The sequence below is a fragment of the Rhinolophus hipposideros genome, assembly GCF_964194185.1.
Source record: "Rhinolophus hipposideros genome assembly, chromosome: 5".
NCBI lineage: Eukaryota > Metazoa > Chordata > Mammalia > Chiroptera > Rhinolophidae > Rhinolophus > Rhinolophus hipposideros.
This window is the reverse complement of record NC_138051.1, coordinates 98,625,162-98,643,788: the sequence shown is the minus strand read 5'-3', so window position 1 is coordinate 98,643,788 and position 18,627 is coordinate 98,625,162. Positions and strand designations below refer to the sequence as shown.

Below are 18,627 nucleotides of genomic sequence, written 5' to 3'. Positions count from 1 at the left end.
ACGTCTGCTCATTCAATTCAGAAAGCACTTCCTAGAGGCTGCCCTGCTCTGCATTCAGGACGCCCCACACACTTAGTTTAGTGCTCTACCAGCTCGCTAGGTAAGGACACGAAAGCCATCGCTTGGTACCCTGGACAGTTACAGCAGTAGCCTTTATAAATCCAATGAGCCTAGATCCGTGGTCTCCAAACTTGTCTGACAGCGCATCCCATCAACGAGAACCCCAGAAGCACACATCGCCAACCCGTGTATGTTTGTTAGTTATACAGCACCCACTGTACCAATTCCTCATGAACAGCACAACAAATGCCAAATCCAGAGTATTTTAGAGGATGAGACAAGGAGAAAATAACCAATATTTAAAAATCGTTAAATCTGCCATTTACTAAGAGTATCAACAAACATCTTTGAAATCATTAAATTCAACGAGTTACAATATTTTTTTAAAGATTTTATTGGGGAAGGGGAACAGGACTTTATTGGGGAACAGTGTGTACTTCCAGGCCTTTTTTCCACGTCAAGTTGTTGTCCTTTCAGTCTTAGTTGTAGAGGGCGCAGCTCAGCTCCAGGTCCAGTTGCCGTTTCTAGTTGCAGGGGGCACAGCCCACCATCCCTTGCGGCAGTCAAACTGGCAACCTTGTGGTTGAGAGGACACGCTCCAACCAACTGAGCCATTTGGGAGCTCAGTGGCAGCTCAGCTCAAGGTGCCGTGTTCAATCTTAGTTGCAGGGAGCGCTGCCCACCATCCCTTATGGGGAGTCGAGGAATTGAACTGGCAACCTTGTGATTGAGAGCCCACCGGCCCATGTGGGAATCGAACCGGCAGCCTTCGGAGTTAGGAGCATGGAGCTCTAACCGCCTGAGCCACCGGGCCGGCCCAAGTTACAATATTTTTAATGGGAGCAACAGGGCTGCCTATGCTTCCATTTATTTCAAATACAAGGAATGTTTTGTGACTAGGTGATTTGAAAGTAGCCCAGTTGCAGCTTCAGTTTATTCACTGGAGTCTGTCTGAGCCACAGAGACCCTCCCAGAGACGCACAGACCCCGATGGAAGAGGCTCCCTATTGGCAGCAAGCCTTCTGCTTCCACCCAGAACTGCTGCAAAGCATTGTGGGAACATTTAGCTCATAAAGCCCCATTTCCCCCAGTGCCAAATAATGGCTCCTGCAACCCATCAGAGGGGATTATGGCATGCTCGTATTTTTAACAATCCCATTCAAAATCCACTGAAATTTTCATTTAAAGGATTTTAAAGCACATTAGAAAAACACTGTTCCCAAGTTAAGGGTGCAGATATTAGAGTTTTTAATAGGTGACACATTTACATCATGTTTGGTGACAAAAATTACAGAATGATGGAAACAATTAAAAACATCTGTTTTCAAAATGTGATTTCCATAGAACAGATTTTTTGGAAAGCAGTTACACTCTTGACTTTGTTAAAGCGTCATCTTTACCTTAACGGATGCATCAGTGTGTTGACTTTTTTTCTAATATCTTCTAGGGGCCGACAATTGGCAGTCACTTGTCCTCAGAGAAAATTTTGGAAACACCTGACTTTTTGTACATGAAAACTCTATACCTCTTTAAACTCAACAAGCTCCTTAACTATTTTGCAACAAAAAGCAGAGCATAAAGATTTTCCTGGTCATCCTATGTCATCACAATGCTGTCAAGAGCTGGACACGTCATGTTGTGTCACCCATAACGGTGAAGGAACTGTGAACAATAGCCTAGCTGTCCAACCCGAGGGGAGTGTTAAGGCAAATATGACTCTCCACCTGGTGAGATGTTGAAAAGCCATTTGAAACCGGCATCAGAAATAGCGCTCATGGCATGATGGACAATGCTTGTCTTGATGCCTGTTCTTAAATTAAAAGAGAATGAAATAGGGATTGATATGGACAGAGACTGACTGCGAAGAGATTCACCAACATGAAATGAGTTGTTCTAGCGTTAGTAAAATCACTTTTTAAATTACACTAACATTGTTGTAATATTGTTTAATAAATGAAGAATCCTTCTAAAAAAGGCACCAGGGAGATGAGTAGACTTGTGGTGTTAAGCTGCTCTCAGTAGGTCAACAGAGAAGCAACACTCTCCAGTAAACGAAATATCGCTTCCTGGGGAATTAATCTAATTGGAAACCTGGCATTCCTGGAGCTCACTCTTCCTTTCCGGAAACTCATCTGGACCCCAAGCTCTCCCTCACCTGATGCGCTGCAGGGGGCGCCCGTAGCAACTCCCCGTCCTAGGGAGGCTGTGCAGAGGGCTGCCCCGCCCCCCGAGAGCCCAGGAGGGGCCTTTACCTACAGCGCAGGCCTCAGGATGCTCTCGCCAGCGGCTGGGGGCCCAGTCTGGGGGCCGAGGGCGGGGCCCACCATCGCGCCCCCGGGCTGGGAACGGCGCGCAGCGCATCACCGAGAGGCCCCGGCAGGCCAAGCCTGGCCTCTGACAGCGACGGCCACTGCCGACTTCTTGCTCATTTGGAATTCACCGCCAATCCTTACATCCAAAAGGAAAAACAAACTCTATCTGCCTGGGAAAAACTTGCTCCCTGTTGCTTGGACTATAGCATATAACATATGCTTATTTCAGAAATGGCAGTGAATTCATCATGGTTTTCAAAAATTGCAGTGATACAGTCTTGCCAATAATGGGAGAAAAGATGGGAAGAAAAGTGGAAATTGAGTTGCTAAAAATTGATGATTGAACTTTTTCTGGTTCAAAAAAAAAAAGAATATGTTATTCTGAATATGTTATTCTTCCTCAGCTCCCTGCAGGGATTGAGAGAGAATCTATGTTTTTTAAGTACTTAAATTTTCAAGTTAGAAGACAAGCCAGAGTTTACATCTTTTTCCTACTTTTACTTATAATAACGAGGTCTTTACTGTATTTCTTTGCTAAAAGGAGTCCAAAACTATAAGATTTTAAAAATTTGTAATAAGCTTCCAGATAGCTAATGGGCAACAGCAAGGGGGAACTTCTACTGGGTAAGAACCCAGGATCCCAGCCGCCCTCGTCTGCGTGTTCTCAGCAGCGGGAGGGGGTCAGCAGAGGCGCTGAGAATCCACGGACCGGGGTCCCACCCCAGCTCTGTCACTTCTAGTGGAGGGGCCTCGGGCAGGTCCCTGCACTGCTGTGTTGCAGGCCCTTGTGAACACAGGCTTTCGGGGACATAACGCATTCATGGCAGACAGCAAACAACAAAAGAGAGCTATTACAGTTTGAAAAAAGTAAATGCAAAATGACTGAGTTCACCCTTGGTTACATCAAAAGCTAAAGCCAAAGGATATGAGTTTGGAACAGCAGAAATGTTGAGAAATTCACGACGCTGAGTTTTTGTCATGAGGCACAATGCCATGGTGGGGGGGCCTTTACATTTTGTTAAAGAGATATGGATAAAGGCTGGAAAACATGTATCAGAAGCCATCTTGAGCATGAACACTAACCACACTGGAGGTGAAGGTCCTTTCTTGTCAGATTCGTTCCCACTCTACCAGTTCATAAATCAAGGAGCTTGTTTGTCACACCCTCTTTGGGCACTTTAAGCACAACTGTTAGTTGCTGTGTAACCTTCACCTGGAGACTATCTTGCTTGTTTACATGTTTGTTATAGAAAATTCTATTAGTCACTGTATGCTGCTTATAGGAAACCGAGTTTTAAAATATTGAATCCTGGGCTGGCCTGGTGGCTCAGGCGGTTAGAGCTCCATGTTCTTAACTCCAAAGGCTGCCGGTTTGATTCCCACATGGGCCAGTGGGCTCTCAACCACAAGGCTGCCAGTTCGACTCCCCCAAGGGATGGTGGGCTGCGCCCCCTGCAACTAGAAGATGGCAACTGGACCTGGAGCTGGGCTGCGCCCTCCACAACTAAGACTGAAAGGACAACAACTTGACGTGGAAAAAAGTCCCGGAAGTACACACTGTTCCCCAATAAAGTCCTGTTCCCCTTCCCCAATAAAATCTTTTTAAAAAAATATTTAATCCACTATCACTGACTTTATTGACCTTGTTTTAATGAACTCAAACAGTATAAGAATTGTTCAGATCCTCTTGCACTTAGGAAAAAAATCACTTCTTTTCCTCCTTGACTCAATAACGACACAAATGGACTATACATTGTCATTAAAGCAAAAACATGTTTAAAATGGAATGCAGAGACTCAATTTGTTCTCCTGACACTATTATTACTGCCAACCTTGCTAGGATAAGACGGCTGGTACCAGTGGCCAGGTAACTCCTCACAGGTGCCCGTCTTCCTTTCTCAGGTGGAGGCAGCGAGCTCCCCAGAGGTGACCACACACACATGGCTGGGACAACACTGCTTGCCCACCCTAATGCTTCCCCTGGGGCCCCGCAGGGCTCCCAGTCCATGAGAGTCCTCATGCCCGGCCCCCAGCCCAGTTAAGATGAAATCCCAGAATGGTCGCCAAGAAAAAGAAAGGAAGTCCACATGTCCTCCTCTCCGGGGAGATGGCGCCTGTCACCTCCAGGCCTGCTTGGGGCTTGCTTGTGTCCTGACACAGCCCTATCTGGTATGTATGATTAACCCATTTCACAGCTGGGGACATGAATGGAAGCCCAGAGAGGGGAGGATTCACCCAGGGCCCCCCCAGTCGGCCATGATGGGGTGGAGGCTGGAGCTGTCTAACCCCGAGCCCAGCTCTCTGACCTGCCTCACCTGCCCTCAAGCTCTTCGTGACCTTTCCTTCTCCATAGCTCTTTGTGCACATCCAGACTCATGAGCATGGAGGGAAGACACTGACAAGGGAAAGCTGATGCTGTTGGCTGTGGTGATTGAGCTCGTGTTCCCAGCCAGGCGGCATATGACTCATTTCGCTAAAATCAATATCGTTACACTCATCCTCTGGGAAGTATCCAGCCAGCTGTAAATTGAACCATCCTGACTCAAAGCTAACGAGAAAAGGAGCTTACTAACTTTCAAATCAAACTCTGTGAGTCAGAAACAGGGGCCATCTTGGCACATGGGGCCGAGTCCTAGGAAGGGTCCGGGCAACAGTCAGACGGGCCAGCACCTGAGTGTGCCCTACGGATCGGTGGGGGGGGGGCCTATGGATCAGCGAGCAACACCCTCAGACCCGTGGGATGCCATATGCAAAATGGGGAAATAAAACTGACCTTAAGAGCTTATGAGAATTAGAAATAATGCAGGTAAAATAGCAAGCTCCCGACAAATGACAGGCCCAATGGACAGTAGCTACAGCAGCAACAATAGCAGCAACAAGAGATAATGGTGGTTGCTGTGGTGATTTCTTTACATCAAGTTTAGCTACTGCTTTTAATTATCTGGACAAGACTGAATTTTCCCGTTTAAAAAAAAAAAAAGCCTTTTTAACTTGCAAACAAGGTATGTCCCAAAGGCTGGCCCTAAGTTGGTTTTCTGGGACTCAGGAGTCACCCATTGGACAGCACACATGTTATAAACCGTGTTTAGGCTCCAGCGTCAGATGACACAGGTCGTCTTACCTACGAAGGGCGCCAAACACAATGCAATTACTATGAAACACACACACAAGGATAAGACATCACCCCTACGCAATCATGGGGATGAATGAAATAGTACTGCTGATTAAAAACCACCTTGTATTTATCCAGAGGACTGGCACGAGCTTAACTAGAAGAGGATGATGAGACAGACACTTGTGGAGATGTGGATGCCCTCTGGGCACTTTCCAGCATGAGATACGGGCTGGCAGCATGTTTTACTGAAGTTTAAAAACATCTGACAATATCCCTAACTAGGGTCGGCTTCTCACCACAAAGCTGTATGGAAAGAGCAGAGAAAACAAGGTTGAGATTGGAGAGAAACATGCTGCAGAGTGACAGGGAAGGGGTTGCATGTGACTAGGGACAGTGGTCCAGAGCTTAAGGGGACGGCCTTGGAGAACAGACAAGGTTAAAAGAGGCCAGGAAAGGGGCACCAGTGAAGGAGCAGGTAGGGAGGAGTGGAGCCACAGATGACGAGGAAGGCAGAGGAATCTGTGGGAAGGTGGGTGGGCAGCTGCTCCCTGGGCACGGAGGCCGGGGGGCAGCTGCTCCGACAGCTGGGTTACAGAACCCCTCGGAGCCCCCATGTCTGGATCCAGCGGCAAAACCCCCAGGACCACCGCATGCACTGTGTGTGTGCCATCAGGAGCTCTGCCTGTGTGCCACTGCAGGAGGCCACGTCACAGCCCACGCTGGCTACGGACCGGCCTCCTGGTCTCCGCAGACACCTGAGGGACGCCTCTGAGATGCGCTGGCGACCCTCAGTCGTGGTGCTAGGAAGCCCGAGAAAGGAGAAGCCCAGGCCGTCCTCCGAGGCCCAGCGGGGACAGCCCCCCTCTAAGGGCTCATTGGCCCACAAGGGACCCCTTCTCCGAAGCCCCGTGGGCCCTAGCAGCCTGCACCAGCGTTACACTCTGGCTGCTTCCCGCCCTCCCTGTGCTAAGTGCTCGAAGGTCGCGGGGTTGACACTTCCGCCACGGGGCGGCAGCTGTCAATAACGGAGAAGCATCCTTCAGCCGGTGCTTCATCAGAGCGACCCGTCAGGACCATCTGGGCGCACTTTCCTCCCCGAGGCCCGGCGGTCCTCCGCGGGTGGCGAGCGGCTGGCCCATGATAGCCAAGTGGGCGCCCCCGGAGCCAGCCTAAGCAGACCGCGTGTCCACAGCAGGAAAACAGGCGTGGCGAGGGCCCGCGGCTCCCGAGTGACAAGAGGCAAAGGCTCCGCTCGCCACAGGCTGGAGCTGGTTCCCAGCTCTCCCGTCACTGGCTGCACGGCCTCAAGTAACTCACGGAACGCGCTAAGCCTCAGTGTCTGGGACACTGATGGGGATAAAAACACCCGCTCTCAGGTTAGTGTGGAGACTAAATACATAATAAACAAAGGGTCTGACACCCATTTATTCATTTCAGCTCGATGCAGGCCAGGCAGTGCCGGGAACCAGGGCCACATGGCCCGAGGCCTGGCCCACAGGGAGCATGCGGCCAAGTGGCCTTCCCGATTCCTTGTAGCATTTCTGTGATGGGGCCAATCATGACGCAAGCGCGAGGGAGGCACCAGAAGACACTTCTCGGAAAACGAGACAAGTGGTCATTCATGGGTCCAGACCCAGCTGGCCACTCACTTCCATGTACCGTGACCCTCCACTAAAAGACACGGGGCACCCAGAGCAGGAGGAGCCAGCCACGGGCTGCAGACAGCGAGACTGCAGCAGTGGGGTCCAAGTGAGGAGGACACCCACCCCAAGTAAAGGGCCCGTGCCATCCCATCACGAGGGGGAGGCTGTGACCCTACCCCCGGCCATTCCGTCATGGAGAAGTGACGTGGAGAGGCTGCTCACTTCCTCCAGTCTGTCCCCAGACCCACACGTGGAACCAAGAGCCACACTTGCAAGTGGCACTTGCAAGGGGGCTTTTGGAACTGAGCCCCCAAAGCTGCCCCATTTGGGAAAATGGCCCAGCAACGGCGGTTCTCTGGACACTCAGCAGGAACAAGGTCATTATTTCCTACCTTCTCAAGGGCCCCATGAGGCAGTGAGGGAGGAGGGCAAGGGACACCCTTTGCCGAGGGCCTACCAGGGCACCCGGCATTCAGCAGAGCACGTCTGCACACCTTATCTCAGCTGTCACCCTCAACAACCCCAGCCAGGCTCTGTCCTCCCCTTTCACAGATGCGGAAACGGAGGTGAAGGACCATCCCGAGGACACCCAGCTCGGTGGGTGGAAGAGCCACATCCGTGCTCCTGTCCCACTCCTGCATCCGGGAGCTGGGACCAGGTGAGGCTGTGCGATGTCCTGGGCGGGCTGGGCATCCACGGGAGAGCTGCCTGGCACAGGAAGGAGGACAGGGTGTCCTGGGGGCTCCGGGGAGAGGACAATCTCCTTTACCTCGGAGGCTGAGGGGCTGGATTCTGCAAGAAACAAGGATGGCTGGGAAGTGCGCGAGCTTGCCAGAGCCTCTGGGATGCAGGATAGCTGACTCACAAACCAGAGACACTCGGCCTTCCCTGCGGCCGCCTCAGCCGAATGCACCAGGGACTCTGTTCGGAAGGTTCCAGACTGAAACGGGAGCATCACAAATAATTAATCTGTGAGCAGATTTTATTTAAGTGTTGATTCATGGTTGTTCTATAAGCCAACAGCCCGTCAGAACTATAAATTAACGAGATAAAATGTTGCTGGCCCTCCATATTTCAGGCCAAGTATTGACGTTTTAGAATCCACAGATTTTTAACTGTATTGATTGAGGACACCAGGATAAATGGCTTTGGCGCCAAATTCCCATTAACGACAATGGGCACCGAGTGACTAATTCCCAAAGCACTGCCGGTGAGAACGCCCTGCATTGCCTTCTCCTGGCAGGGAGTTCTAATTAGATTGAAATGAAAAAGCCAAATCACCAAAGGCGAAAAGAGGCAGATGAAGTAAAGTGAGAGATCAGACTCAGTGATGAGAAAGGACGAGAAGTCAAACCAGGCCAAGAGCCACAGGGCTGCACAAGCCCGCCCAATCCCTGCTAAACAGAGCACCCAGCAGGACCTGGGTGGGGGGGTGCAGGGAAGAGATGCAGCGTTGGGTGGAGCCCACTACCCCCTCTCTGGCGGCCCCTGATGGGTTTCACTGCCCAGCAAAGGCCAGCCACAGCTCTGTCTCATGCACCAGCCCTGGCCAGATAATGGCCACACAAAGACCACCAGGACAGGTCCCCATCCTCCAGGAGCACCCTCTAGCCAAGGAGACAGACATGGAAACCAACAACACCCCTCAGCAGGAGCGGCCCCATTCCCCACGGGTGAGGTCCAAACCCCTTCACCATCCCCCAAGGGGCGCTCACCACTGCGGCCCCAGCACCAAGTCCTGGACACAGTAAGTGCACAACAAGTAAGTGCTGAATGAATGAAAGTGGATCTTCAACAGGTGTGCACCATCCCCAGAGAGAGGTGGCATGGAAAAGCCCCCATCACCTCCCCGACTGGATGGCGGGGCTCGGAGGGCAGCACACCACAGCTGGAGGAGCGCACTGGGCAGGCCAGGCCTCCTCCCTCTGGCCGCTGTTCTGTCCCCTCCTCCAGCTCACCCTGCGCCTCAGTCACACCCACCAGCTGCTGTGACCAGGGAAAGCTGCCCACAGTGCAAGCTGAACCGATGACTCCTGTCCCTAGCTCAGCGGCAGCCCTAACCCATCAGGCAGGGGGCTCTCTGAATGTCTAACCGTTTCAGAACTCCCCTCCCACACTCACACTCACACACGCGCACACGGCAGAGTCTACTTACCATCTGTTGATTGAGAAGATAGATCATGACAAAGGGCCACCAGAAACCCATTAATGTTATCAAATGAAGTTGTATTTGATTAACCTGGAAGCCTCACCCGCACGAGAAAAGCATCACTTCACTTTGAAGGCGTGGGGGGGCGGGTGGGCAGGAGAGCGGAGCACGTACTCAGTGACCCTGAAGTGGGGAGCAGTGCCTGGGGACTGTGCACCCCATAGGCCAGGAACTGCATGACACTGAGGCTCCCTTTCCTGCACCCCAGACTCATCTCCCCCAGCTCCCTGCACCCCACATTTCCACACACATGTGGTCCACATCCTCATTCTGTTTGCTGAGAACCCACTTTCCTCTCCCTCAACCATGCCCCCCCATCGCACTTCTCTTTCCCCCAAATTCCTGAGTCAGCTTGGGTTCTACTTCCTCCAGGAAGCCGTCCTTGATTTGCCAGGCTAGATGTACTTGTAGTTCCCATATGTCGCTCCATCACTGTGACCTCGGGCTTCCTCTGCACTTCCGTGTCCCCCAGCAGACGTGAGTTTCTCCAGGGTGGATCCTGGGTCTTGTTCACCTCGGTGTCTCTACTGAACATAGCTCCTTGGACACACAGGCAACAGGGTGTAACGGTCAGGCTGCAGGCTTTGGAGCCTGGAACACCTGTATGTATCTTGGCTCTGCCACTTCCCGGCTCATGCCTCTGGACCAGTGTGTGAAAGGAGGATCCTGGTGGCACCGGCCTCAAAGGGTGAGTGGGGCCGTATCAGACCCTCTATGTAAGTCTGTAGAAGAAAGCCTAGCACGCAGAAGGTACTCAGTGACAGCACCGGCTGTCATCATTGACCCAATCGTCACCGTCACCAAGTGGCACCAAACTCCCTGAGCCCCATGGGGCTTACAGGAAGACCACAAACAGGCAGGGAAGATAAGAACAACACCATACCCCCTCGGCACTGTGCAAAAGGCACAGGATCCATAGTTGCACAGACATGGCTCACATTCCCACGTGACATGCACCACTGGGAGGCCCTGAGCAAGCCACTCGTGCCTCAGTCTCCTCACCTGTAAAGTGGGGAGATAATCCCAGGCAGCAGGCTGAGGTGAGGACTGACATCATGTGCGGTACAGGACCGGCTGCTGACACAACCATCAGTCTCGTACCCACCCCCATTGGGAGCACATGTTGCTCAGGCAGAAGAGCTGCAAGGCTGCCCCTCCACAGCCCAGGACACAGGACCCTCGAGGCGGGAAATAAGGCCACAGTTATTACCCCACACCACCATTGCCTTCCCTCCCTGCACCTCCTTCAGCTGCTGGCGAGGGACCATGCGGCCTGACCCGGAATTACCATCCCTGCTTGCCAGGCCCTGGGACAGGCACAGACCCCAGTGCCACCACTGCTGGCCCAGGCGGGCAGGGGCTGCCCATGGGCTCAAACCCCCACACCCACCCCACCCCAGGTAATGGCGTGCACTCCGGGCTCGCCTTCTGGCCCTGGCAATGGTGCCCAGCAGAAGAGGGACCCAGGAAGAACCCAGGGCGGAGAAGGCCTGGGAGTTGGGGCGACTCTGCACTGCCTGGCTCTGTCCTCACCTGGAAACCACGGACAAGAACCCGCTCGAGGGCTGCAGCGGGGTCAGGAGCTACCCGTGCCGGCTGCACAGCAGTGCCGGGTAACGGAACATTCCTTCCATGGCTTCTGTCTCCTTCTCGTCTGCGTGCCAACAGCCCCCGCCGGATTTGCCCAGCGCGATCCATCTCACCCAATGCCTTTTCAGCGTGGGCATTAACAGAGAGCTCTTTCCGAGTCGCGCCTGTGAGCTGGGATCGTTCCGTACAACCTTTCACCAGTAATGAATTGACAGGAATTCTAAACTGATTCCGACCAAAGGACACTGTGATAGAACTAAATCTATTCAGTACAAATTACATGTCAGAAGTTGATTAACAAGCCACCTCTTTATCCAGCCCCCAACTTTGGGGCTGAGACAACCTTGGGGCTCTGTCCTCTGGACGGGCTGGCACAGGCCCACCTCAAACCCTCCGTGCAGAGTCTGGGTTGCAGGCCAGCGGGGCGCATGAGCCTGTCCCGAGGCCCGTCCCTCCCTGTCCTGAGACCGGCTGCAGGCCCCGCAGAAAGCTGACTCGGTTCCCAGCTCTGCAGAAGGGGCCCCTTGGGGTAAGGACTCAGAGAAACGCACCTGTTTCGAGGTCTGTGAGGTGCAGGGCACAGTCGAAGCCACCGCTGAGCAGGCGCTGGCCGCAGGGAGACCACCGTGCCGCCCGCACGGCCTCACTGTGCAAGGAGTAGGTCTGCAGGCAGCTGCCCGAGTCCACGGCGTTCCACACCTACAAGGCAAACACAGCGCCACACGTCAGACACAGGGGCCTGACTCTGGAGCTCAGCTCACCCCTCTGCACAGGGGAAGGGCCCTTGCCATGGACCTAGATTCTCTTTATTTTACCATCAAAACAAGATCCAGATGTTAAACTTTTCCTTGTAGAACGGCAAAGGCTGGGGCTGGTGGGTCGAGGCGCAGCTTTCCCCACTGTTCTGGGGTCAGGGGAGCCACGAGAAAGCGGCCTGCCCATGTTCTGCCGCTGCCCCCACACACACACTCACAGTTCTGCCCAGTCTCACCTGCACCTCTAACACCTGTCCTCTAAGATGGGACCTTCTCTGCCTTGGAGTGGACACCGCACTAGGCCACGTTCTCTTCACAGGTCCTGCCTGAAAACTAAGATCCAACCAAGAAGCTGCCACACCTGTGCTTACAACTGGGCAAAGAGCAAATACCTGCCCAATGGCAGGTACCTTCCTTCTGGGAGCGAAGGTACTGTCCCTCGTCCCCACTCTGGTTTCCAGGGGGAACAAGGCCCGGAGCAGAAAGCCCTGTGTACACTTAATGACTTCTGAAATATGTGAGTAAGCTCTAAGCACAGAACTGCACATTCCGAGAGCCAGGGCCACTGCGTACCTGAGAGTGCTGAGTGAGCTTGTCGCCACACAGTGGGGAAGGAGGCCAGAGCCGAGGGCCTGGGACACATAGGTACTCAGCAGTGCTAATCCCTACCCTCACTGTCCCTGCATGAAGAAGGGGCTGCCGTCACCTACCATCTGAGATGGCCGAGAAGACTGAGCGGGAGAAGTAGGAAGAACACCTGCAGCCAGCACGCGGGCATGGGCATCGGAGCCAGTGGCGCACGCTGCTCGCCGGCCGGGTGACCTGGCTGAGTAACCTCAGTCTCCTCCCCCACAAAGTGGGGGTAGGACGAGCCCCACCCCAAGGGCCTGGTGAGGAAGGAGTGAGCACTGTGGGGGGCAGAGAGTGGAGCCGTGGGGCTGGTGGGGTGTTTCTTGGGGCTGGCAGCGCAGGCACGCAGCTCCTGACAGCCAGATGCCCTGACTCTCTCTCAGCTACATCCAGGAACCCCACTTCATTGCCTTAGTCAGAGAAAGGACAGGGTGTACCTGTGCACACCCACAAACCCTATCCTTTCACAATGTGGAAAGGCATCCTGAAGGTTCTCAAAATGCAAAGGAGCAGAGTTCTGAAAGCATGTTTCCTGGGCATGTAAATGTCTACGCTTAAGAAAACAGGAGGTCAAGAGGGGCCTTCCAAGAATGTTAAGAGAGCTGAGTTCCTTTCTTCCTTATTCGGGGTCAACAGCTGGGGCCTCAAACTGAAAAACCAAGAATAGCAGCATTTACATTTAGAAATATGAACAGAAATAACAGAAAAAACATCCAGAGCCTTCAAAGTGGAGTGGGAATTCATGGGAGAGAGGCAGAGTGCAAGGAACTGGTTTTTTTTTTTCAAAACTATGTACAAGTATGACTTTAACAGAAAAAGTGAAGTAAAACCAATGAGCTAGAGCCACAGACTTAACGTGGCTAAACAGTAAGTATTGAGCAGACAGGTACGCTGCTTACCCATTGTACGAAACCATCTAAGTTTTAAAACCACACAAAACACCACCTCATACCATTAGGGTGGCTTCTATTAAAACAGGGGCTGCTGGCGAGGACGTGCAGACATTGGAACGCTGTCAGTGGGAAAGCACAATGGTCCAGCCACTGTGGAAACAGCATGGCAATACCTCAAAAACTAACATACATTATCATTGATCCAGCAATTCCACGTGTGTGTTTATACTCAAACAAATGAAAACCAGGGTCTCAAAGACACATGTACACACCAACGTTCACAGTCGCATTCTTCACAACAGCCGCAGGTGGACACAGCCAACTGTCCCTCCACAGACGAACAAACAAAATGCGGTCCGTCCACACACTGGGATGTCACTCAGCCTTAAAAAGGAAGGAGATTCTGACACCTGCTACAACATGGACGAACCTGGACGAAATAAGCCAATCACGAAAGAAAAACAGTGTGTGATTCCACTTATATGAGGTCCCTAGAGTCGTCAAAACCATAGAGATAGAATGTAGAATTGGGGTTGCCAGGGGCTGGGGAAAGGGAGAATGGGAGCTAGTGTTTAATGGGGACAGAGTTTCAGTTGTGCAAGATGACAAGCGTTCTGGAGATGGACGGTGGCGACAGTGGCACAGCAATGTGAGTGCACTGAATGCCACTGGACCATACACTTTAAAACGGTTAAAATGGTCAATTTTATGCTCTGTGTATTTCAACACAATTTTTAAAACACACATGAAGCACAAACTCTACCGTGTTTATTTGTGCATTATAAGACTATAAAATATGCATGGAGACGGTCATTCCTGGGAATGGAGGGAGAGGGGTGGGCTAGGGGAAGGGAGCTGTGAACACTACTCTGTATTTCCTCTAAAGAGAGGTGGGGAGGGCGGATAGGAATGAATAAAAGTATGATCTGAAGCACATATGCCCAAATGTTCCCATCTATTAAAGCCATTCATTTATGCATTCATTCAGCAAACACTTCCTGAGTGCCCACTGTTAGCCAGCATTGTTCAGCAGTACACACTTAAGACAAAAACGCCGGCCTTCAAAGAATTTACATTCCAGTAGGGGAGACAGACACGGAACAAGATAAACGAGCAGAATCTATATGGTATATAAGGTAAGGGTAAAGACTGACATTCTAAAAAGTAAGCAGGAAAGGGGCTATAGGGTCAGGAGAAGGGGCAGAAATGATGGCTGTGAAGGGCCTCTGGGAGAAGATGAAATTGGGGGAAGGAGCTCCAGGCAGGAACAGGACCACTCTGGCTGCCATGCACGGAGGAGAGTGGGAGGTAAGGGATACAGCGGAGAGAGGAGGAGGGCTTGGCGCAGTGGGAGAAGTGGCCCTGCGTGGAAGGTAGTAGAACCAACAAGATTTCCTTGGCTTGGAGGTGGGGCTGGGGGGCAAGAGAAAAGTCCAGGGCAACTCCCCAGGCTTTGGCCTAGTATCAGGAGGAAAGGAGTGGCAGGGGTGCGTCAGATGTCTGGAGGAGCGAGTGTGGGTAAGACCAGGAGCTCATTTTTGAACAAGAGAGAGCAAGCAGCTGGCTACATGAGTGAGAGGTGCAGGACGGAGACTGAGCTTTGGGAGTCGTTCTCATCGATGGGGTTTCAGTCACGAGCTAGATGAGCTCTCCACGGGAAAAGTAGGCAGAGCAGAGAGAAGGCCCAGTACAGGTAGGGGCGGAGGGAGGCTCAGTTGGTTAGAGCCCGAGCTCTGGGCAACAGGGCTGCCGGTTCGATTCCCACATGGGCCAGCGAGCTACGCCCTCCACAACTACATTGAAGACAACGAGCTGCCGCTGAGCTTCCAGAGGGGCGGCCCTATGGCTCAGTTGGTTGGAGCGCGTCCTCTCAACCACAAGGTTGTCGGTTCAACTCCCACAAGGGATGGTGGGCTGCGCCTCTACAACTAGCAACAGCAACTGGACCTGGAGCTGAGCTGCGCCCTCCACAACTAAGACTGAAAGGACAACAACTTGACTTGGATGGAGCTGATGGGTCCTGGGAAAAACACACAGTCCCCCAATGAAAAAAGTCCTGGAAATTGTCATGCAGGGTCTCAGCTCCCACTCCCCGCCCAAGAACGCAGGACACGGTAAGGCCAAAAAGGAACACCCACGGAGCCATAAGTAGGGGAGTCAAACCAATATATTCTCGCTGGCGGCTGGGCTGGAGACACAGGAAGCAGGATCTACATAATCTGCCTAACAGCAGTCCGCACTTGCCAGCCACCATCTTCTTGCTAGCCCCCATTCCATTCCTTTTTGCTAGCTGTTATATTAGTGGCCAATGGCCTACGGGTTACAGCTGACGGCCAACTAGCCACAGCTGCTGGCATCTGATCACAGTTGATGGCCATTTACTACCCGAGCCAGCACCTTTCTATGTGAGGCCGAGAGCCTGGAAACTGCTTTTTGGGGCTCTGTCCCCACACTCCACCCCTACAGGGTCTCGCCTCACAATCTACGCGACAAGTGTCTTCCGCGAGGGTCCCTGTGCGAGGAGCCTGGAGGTGAATGCAATATCCCGGACACAGCCAGGCTCTCGGAGCACAACCAGGGTTTCTCAGGGCACCACCAGTACTTCTGGGCACAGCCAGACATCCTGGGCTTCTTAGGGTACCACCTGTTTCCCCGGGCACAGCCAGAGTTTCTCAGGGCACTGCCACTCTCTCTGGGCACAGCCAGACTTCCTGGACACAGCCAGGGCTCTCAGGGCACTGTCACTCTCTCTCTGGGCCTCTCGGTACTGTGCTGGAATAACAATGGCTCGCAGTCAAGGTGCTTACATATTCTCGATGGCGGCCAGTCAAGACACAAAAGCAAACATCCGCCAGTCCCACTACATGGTGGTATGTTCCCAAACAGTTAAGCATCCATTAAATCAGGGATAGAAAGCAATTCCTCATAGTCCATAGTCATTCTCCAGGGCTGTCCTGGGGGTGAGGGACGACCTTGACCTCACCCTCATCGCCCACGGAGGACTCAGCAAGCATTTCCTCCCGGGACAAGTCCCGCATCTGGGCTGCGTCAGCAAGCAGTTCCCAGCCCACAGGGCAGCAACAACCTTCGCTTTCTCCGCTTTCTCCGGCCTCTGCTGGTTGGGGAACCATCCACATCTTTCCACCCCTCCACGGGAATCGAGCTCTCCGGCAGCTGCTCCTCCTGGTCTTCCTCAGACTGAGCTTTCATACGCACAAACTGCTCCACTGCCCTTCAGAGAGCTTTGGCCAGCACCGTATCCTGCCAACTACGCCATGTGTCACGCAGGGTACCCTGCTCGCTGCGCCATTTGTCGTGCAGGGTCTCAGCTCCCACTCCCCGCCCAAGAATGCAGGACACGGTAAGGCCAAAAAGGAACACCCACGCATCCATAGATAGGGGAGTCAAACCAATATATTCTCGCTGGCGGCTGGGCTGGAGACACAGGAAGCAGGATCTACATAATCTGCCTAACAGCAGTCCGCGCTTGCCAGCCACCATCTTCTTGCTAGCCCCCATTTCTTTCTGCTAGTGTAGCCACAGCCGTTATATTAGTGGCCAATGGCCTACGGGTTACAGCTGACGGCCAACTAGCCACAGCTGCTGGCATCTGATCACAGTTGATGGCCATTTACTACCCGAGCCAGCACCTTTCTATTGTGAGGCCGAGAGCCTGGAAACTGCTTTTTGGGGTTCTGTCCCCACAGAAATACACACTATTCCCCAATAAAGTCCTGTTCCCCTTCTGTGGGGACATAGCCAGAAGTGCAGTTTCCAGGCTCTCGGCCTCACACAGAAAGGTGCTGGCTCAGGTAGTAAATGGCCGTCAACTGTGATTGGATGGCCATCAGCTGTGGCTAGTTGGCCCTCACCTGTAACCAGTGAGCCATTGGCCACTAATATAACTGCCGTGGCTACGCTAGCAGAAAATGGGGGCTAGCAAGAAGATGGTGGCTGGCAAGCGCGGACTGCTGTTAGCACAGCGGAGTGCAGCTAGCAAGTGAGGTTGGTTGGCAGAGACAAGTAGACGGCGGGTTGCGGATAGTGTGGCTCCTGCTTCCTGAGTCTCCAACCCAGCCGCCAGCGAGAATACAGTGGTATGACTCCCCCATCTATGGCTCCGTGGGTGTTCCTTTTTGGCCTCACCATGTCCTATGTTCTTATGTGGGGAGCGGGACAGAGACCTCGCAGGCCGCCCCACACCACAACTTCCCCAATTAAAAAAAAAAAAGAAAGAAGAAAAGAAAATCCATCAGTCTGTAGATTGTCCCAAAAGTCCCCTCTGAAGTGAAAACGCACGCCTGGGCTCTCCTGGTTGATATATACACAACAATAGGGTCAGAGTCAATGCAGACCAGTCAGTCACTGCTCAAAGCTACCCAGGGTGAAGGTGAGAACAATCTTTGCTAATCACTCTCCCTAATTGAATTTAATGTTTACTGTCAGCTTTCAAAGATTAATTCCCAAACACCATGGCAGCCTGAAGTGTCTACCTTTTTTTCAATTAAGTAATTAAAGCTCCCAATCCGCCTTCATGGAATTAAGGAGTTAAGTCTTCTGTCAAATGTTCTAAGACAACTTGATGTATTAACTAGGGACATTCCGTGTGTCCAACGAAAGTCAGATTTGGAAAGAGCGTGACAAGCAAAGTGTGGTGCGGTCACTTGCTCGTCCCAGGGCACTGTGGTTTCCAGGTCCTGGTTGTGGAGACACGGCGCCCCCAGCAGTTCCTCAAGGATTTTCAGTCACTGGTTTAACCACCGCTCCTGTCCTTCCTGCCTACCTGCCTGCCTTTGTTTTTGATTATAAGAACAAATACAGCCTCCTTATAAAATATTCAAATTATACAGAAGTGCAAAACACAAAATGTCATAGAAATCGCTACGGGATTGCTGTTTCTCTGATTACACTGGAAATAAGTCCGCTCTGCAAAACAAATTGTCAAAAAATAGAAACACAGAGAAGTAAATAAGGTTCATCTATAATCCCACCACCTGGAGATAATGGCTGGCAGGCTTCTGGTGAATCTCTGCCTCCCACTTGGCGCGGCTCTACCTGGCCTCCTCTCCATCCCTCCAATGCCTTTGCTACCCCAAGATGTCATTCTACAGACCAGTGCCAGCCGGTACCCAAGGCCTCACAAGGCCATCTGCTTGCAAAAGCTCTGTGAATCTTCAGCGTGTGTGTTTTCAATGAAGGGCTGGAATTGCAGTGAATTTACAGACCAATTTGGGTAGATGTCTTAACAATATTGGCTCTCTGATGCATGAACAGGATATAGCCCTCCTTTTATTTAGGTATTCTTTAATTTCTCTGAGCAACAGTTTGCAGATTTTTGATTTTTAAAAGTGCATATCTTTTGTCAAATTTACCCCTAATTATTTTGTATTTTGATAATACTGTAAATGGTAAATTTTTTT

General features: G+C 52.1%; 1 protein-coding gene across 5 annotated transcripts in view; it reads right to left on the bottom strand.

The window, feature by feature from the left end:
- The window catches only part of WDR25 (WD repeat domain 25), a 130,674-nt gene that overhangs the window by 42,184 nt on the left and 69,863 nt on the right, over positions 1-18,627 (bottom strand). For all 5 annotated transcript variants that reach the window (XM_081049628.1, XM_081049626.1, XM_081049627.1 and 2 more), the window contains one exon: positions 11,481-11,628. In XM_081049628.1, coding sequence (XP_080905754.1) covers positions 11,481-11,628 — 148 coding nt within the window. The remainder of the gene's footprint in view (positions 1-11,480; positions 11,629-18,627) is intronic.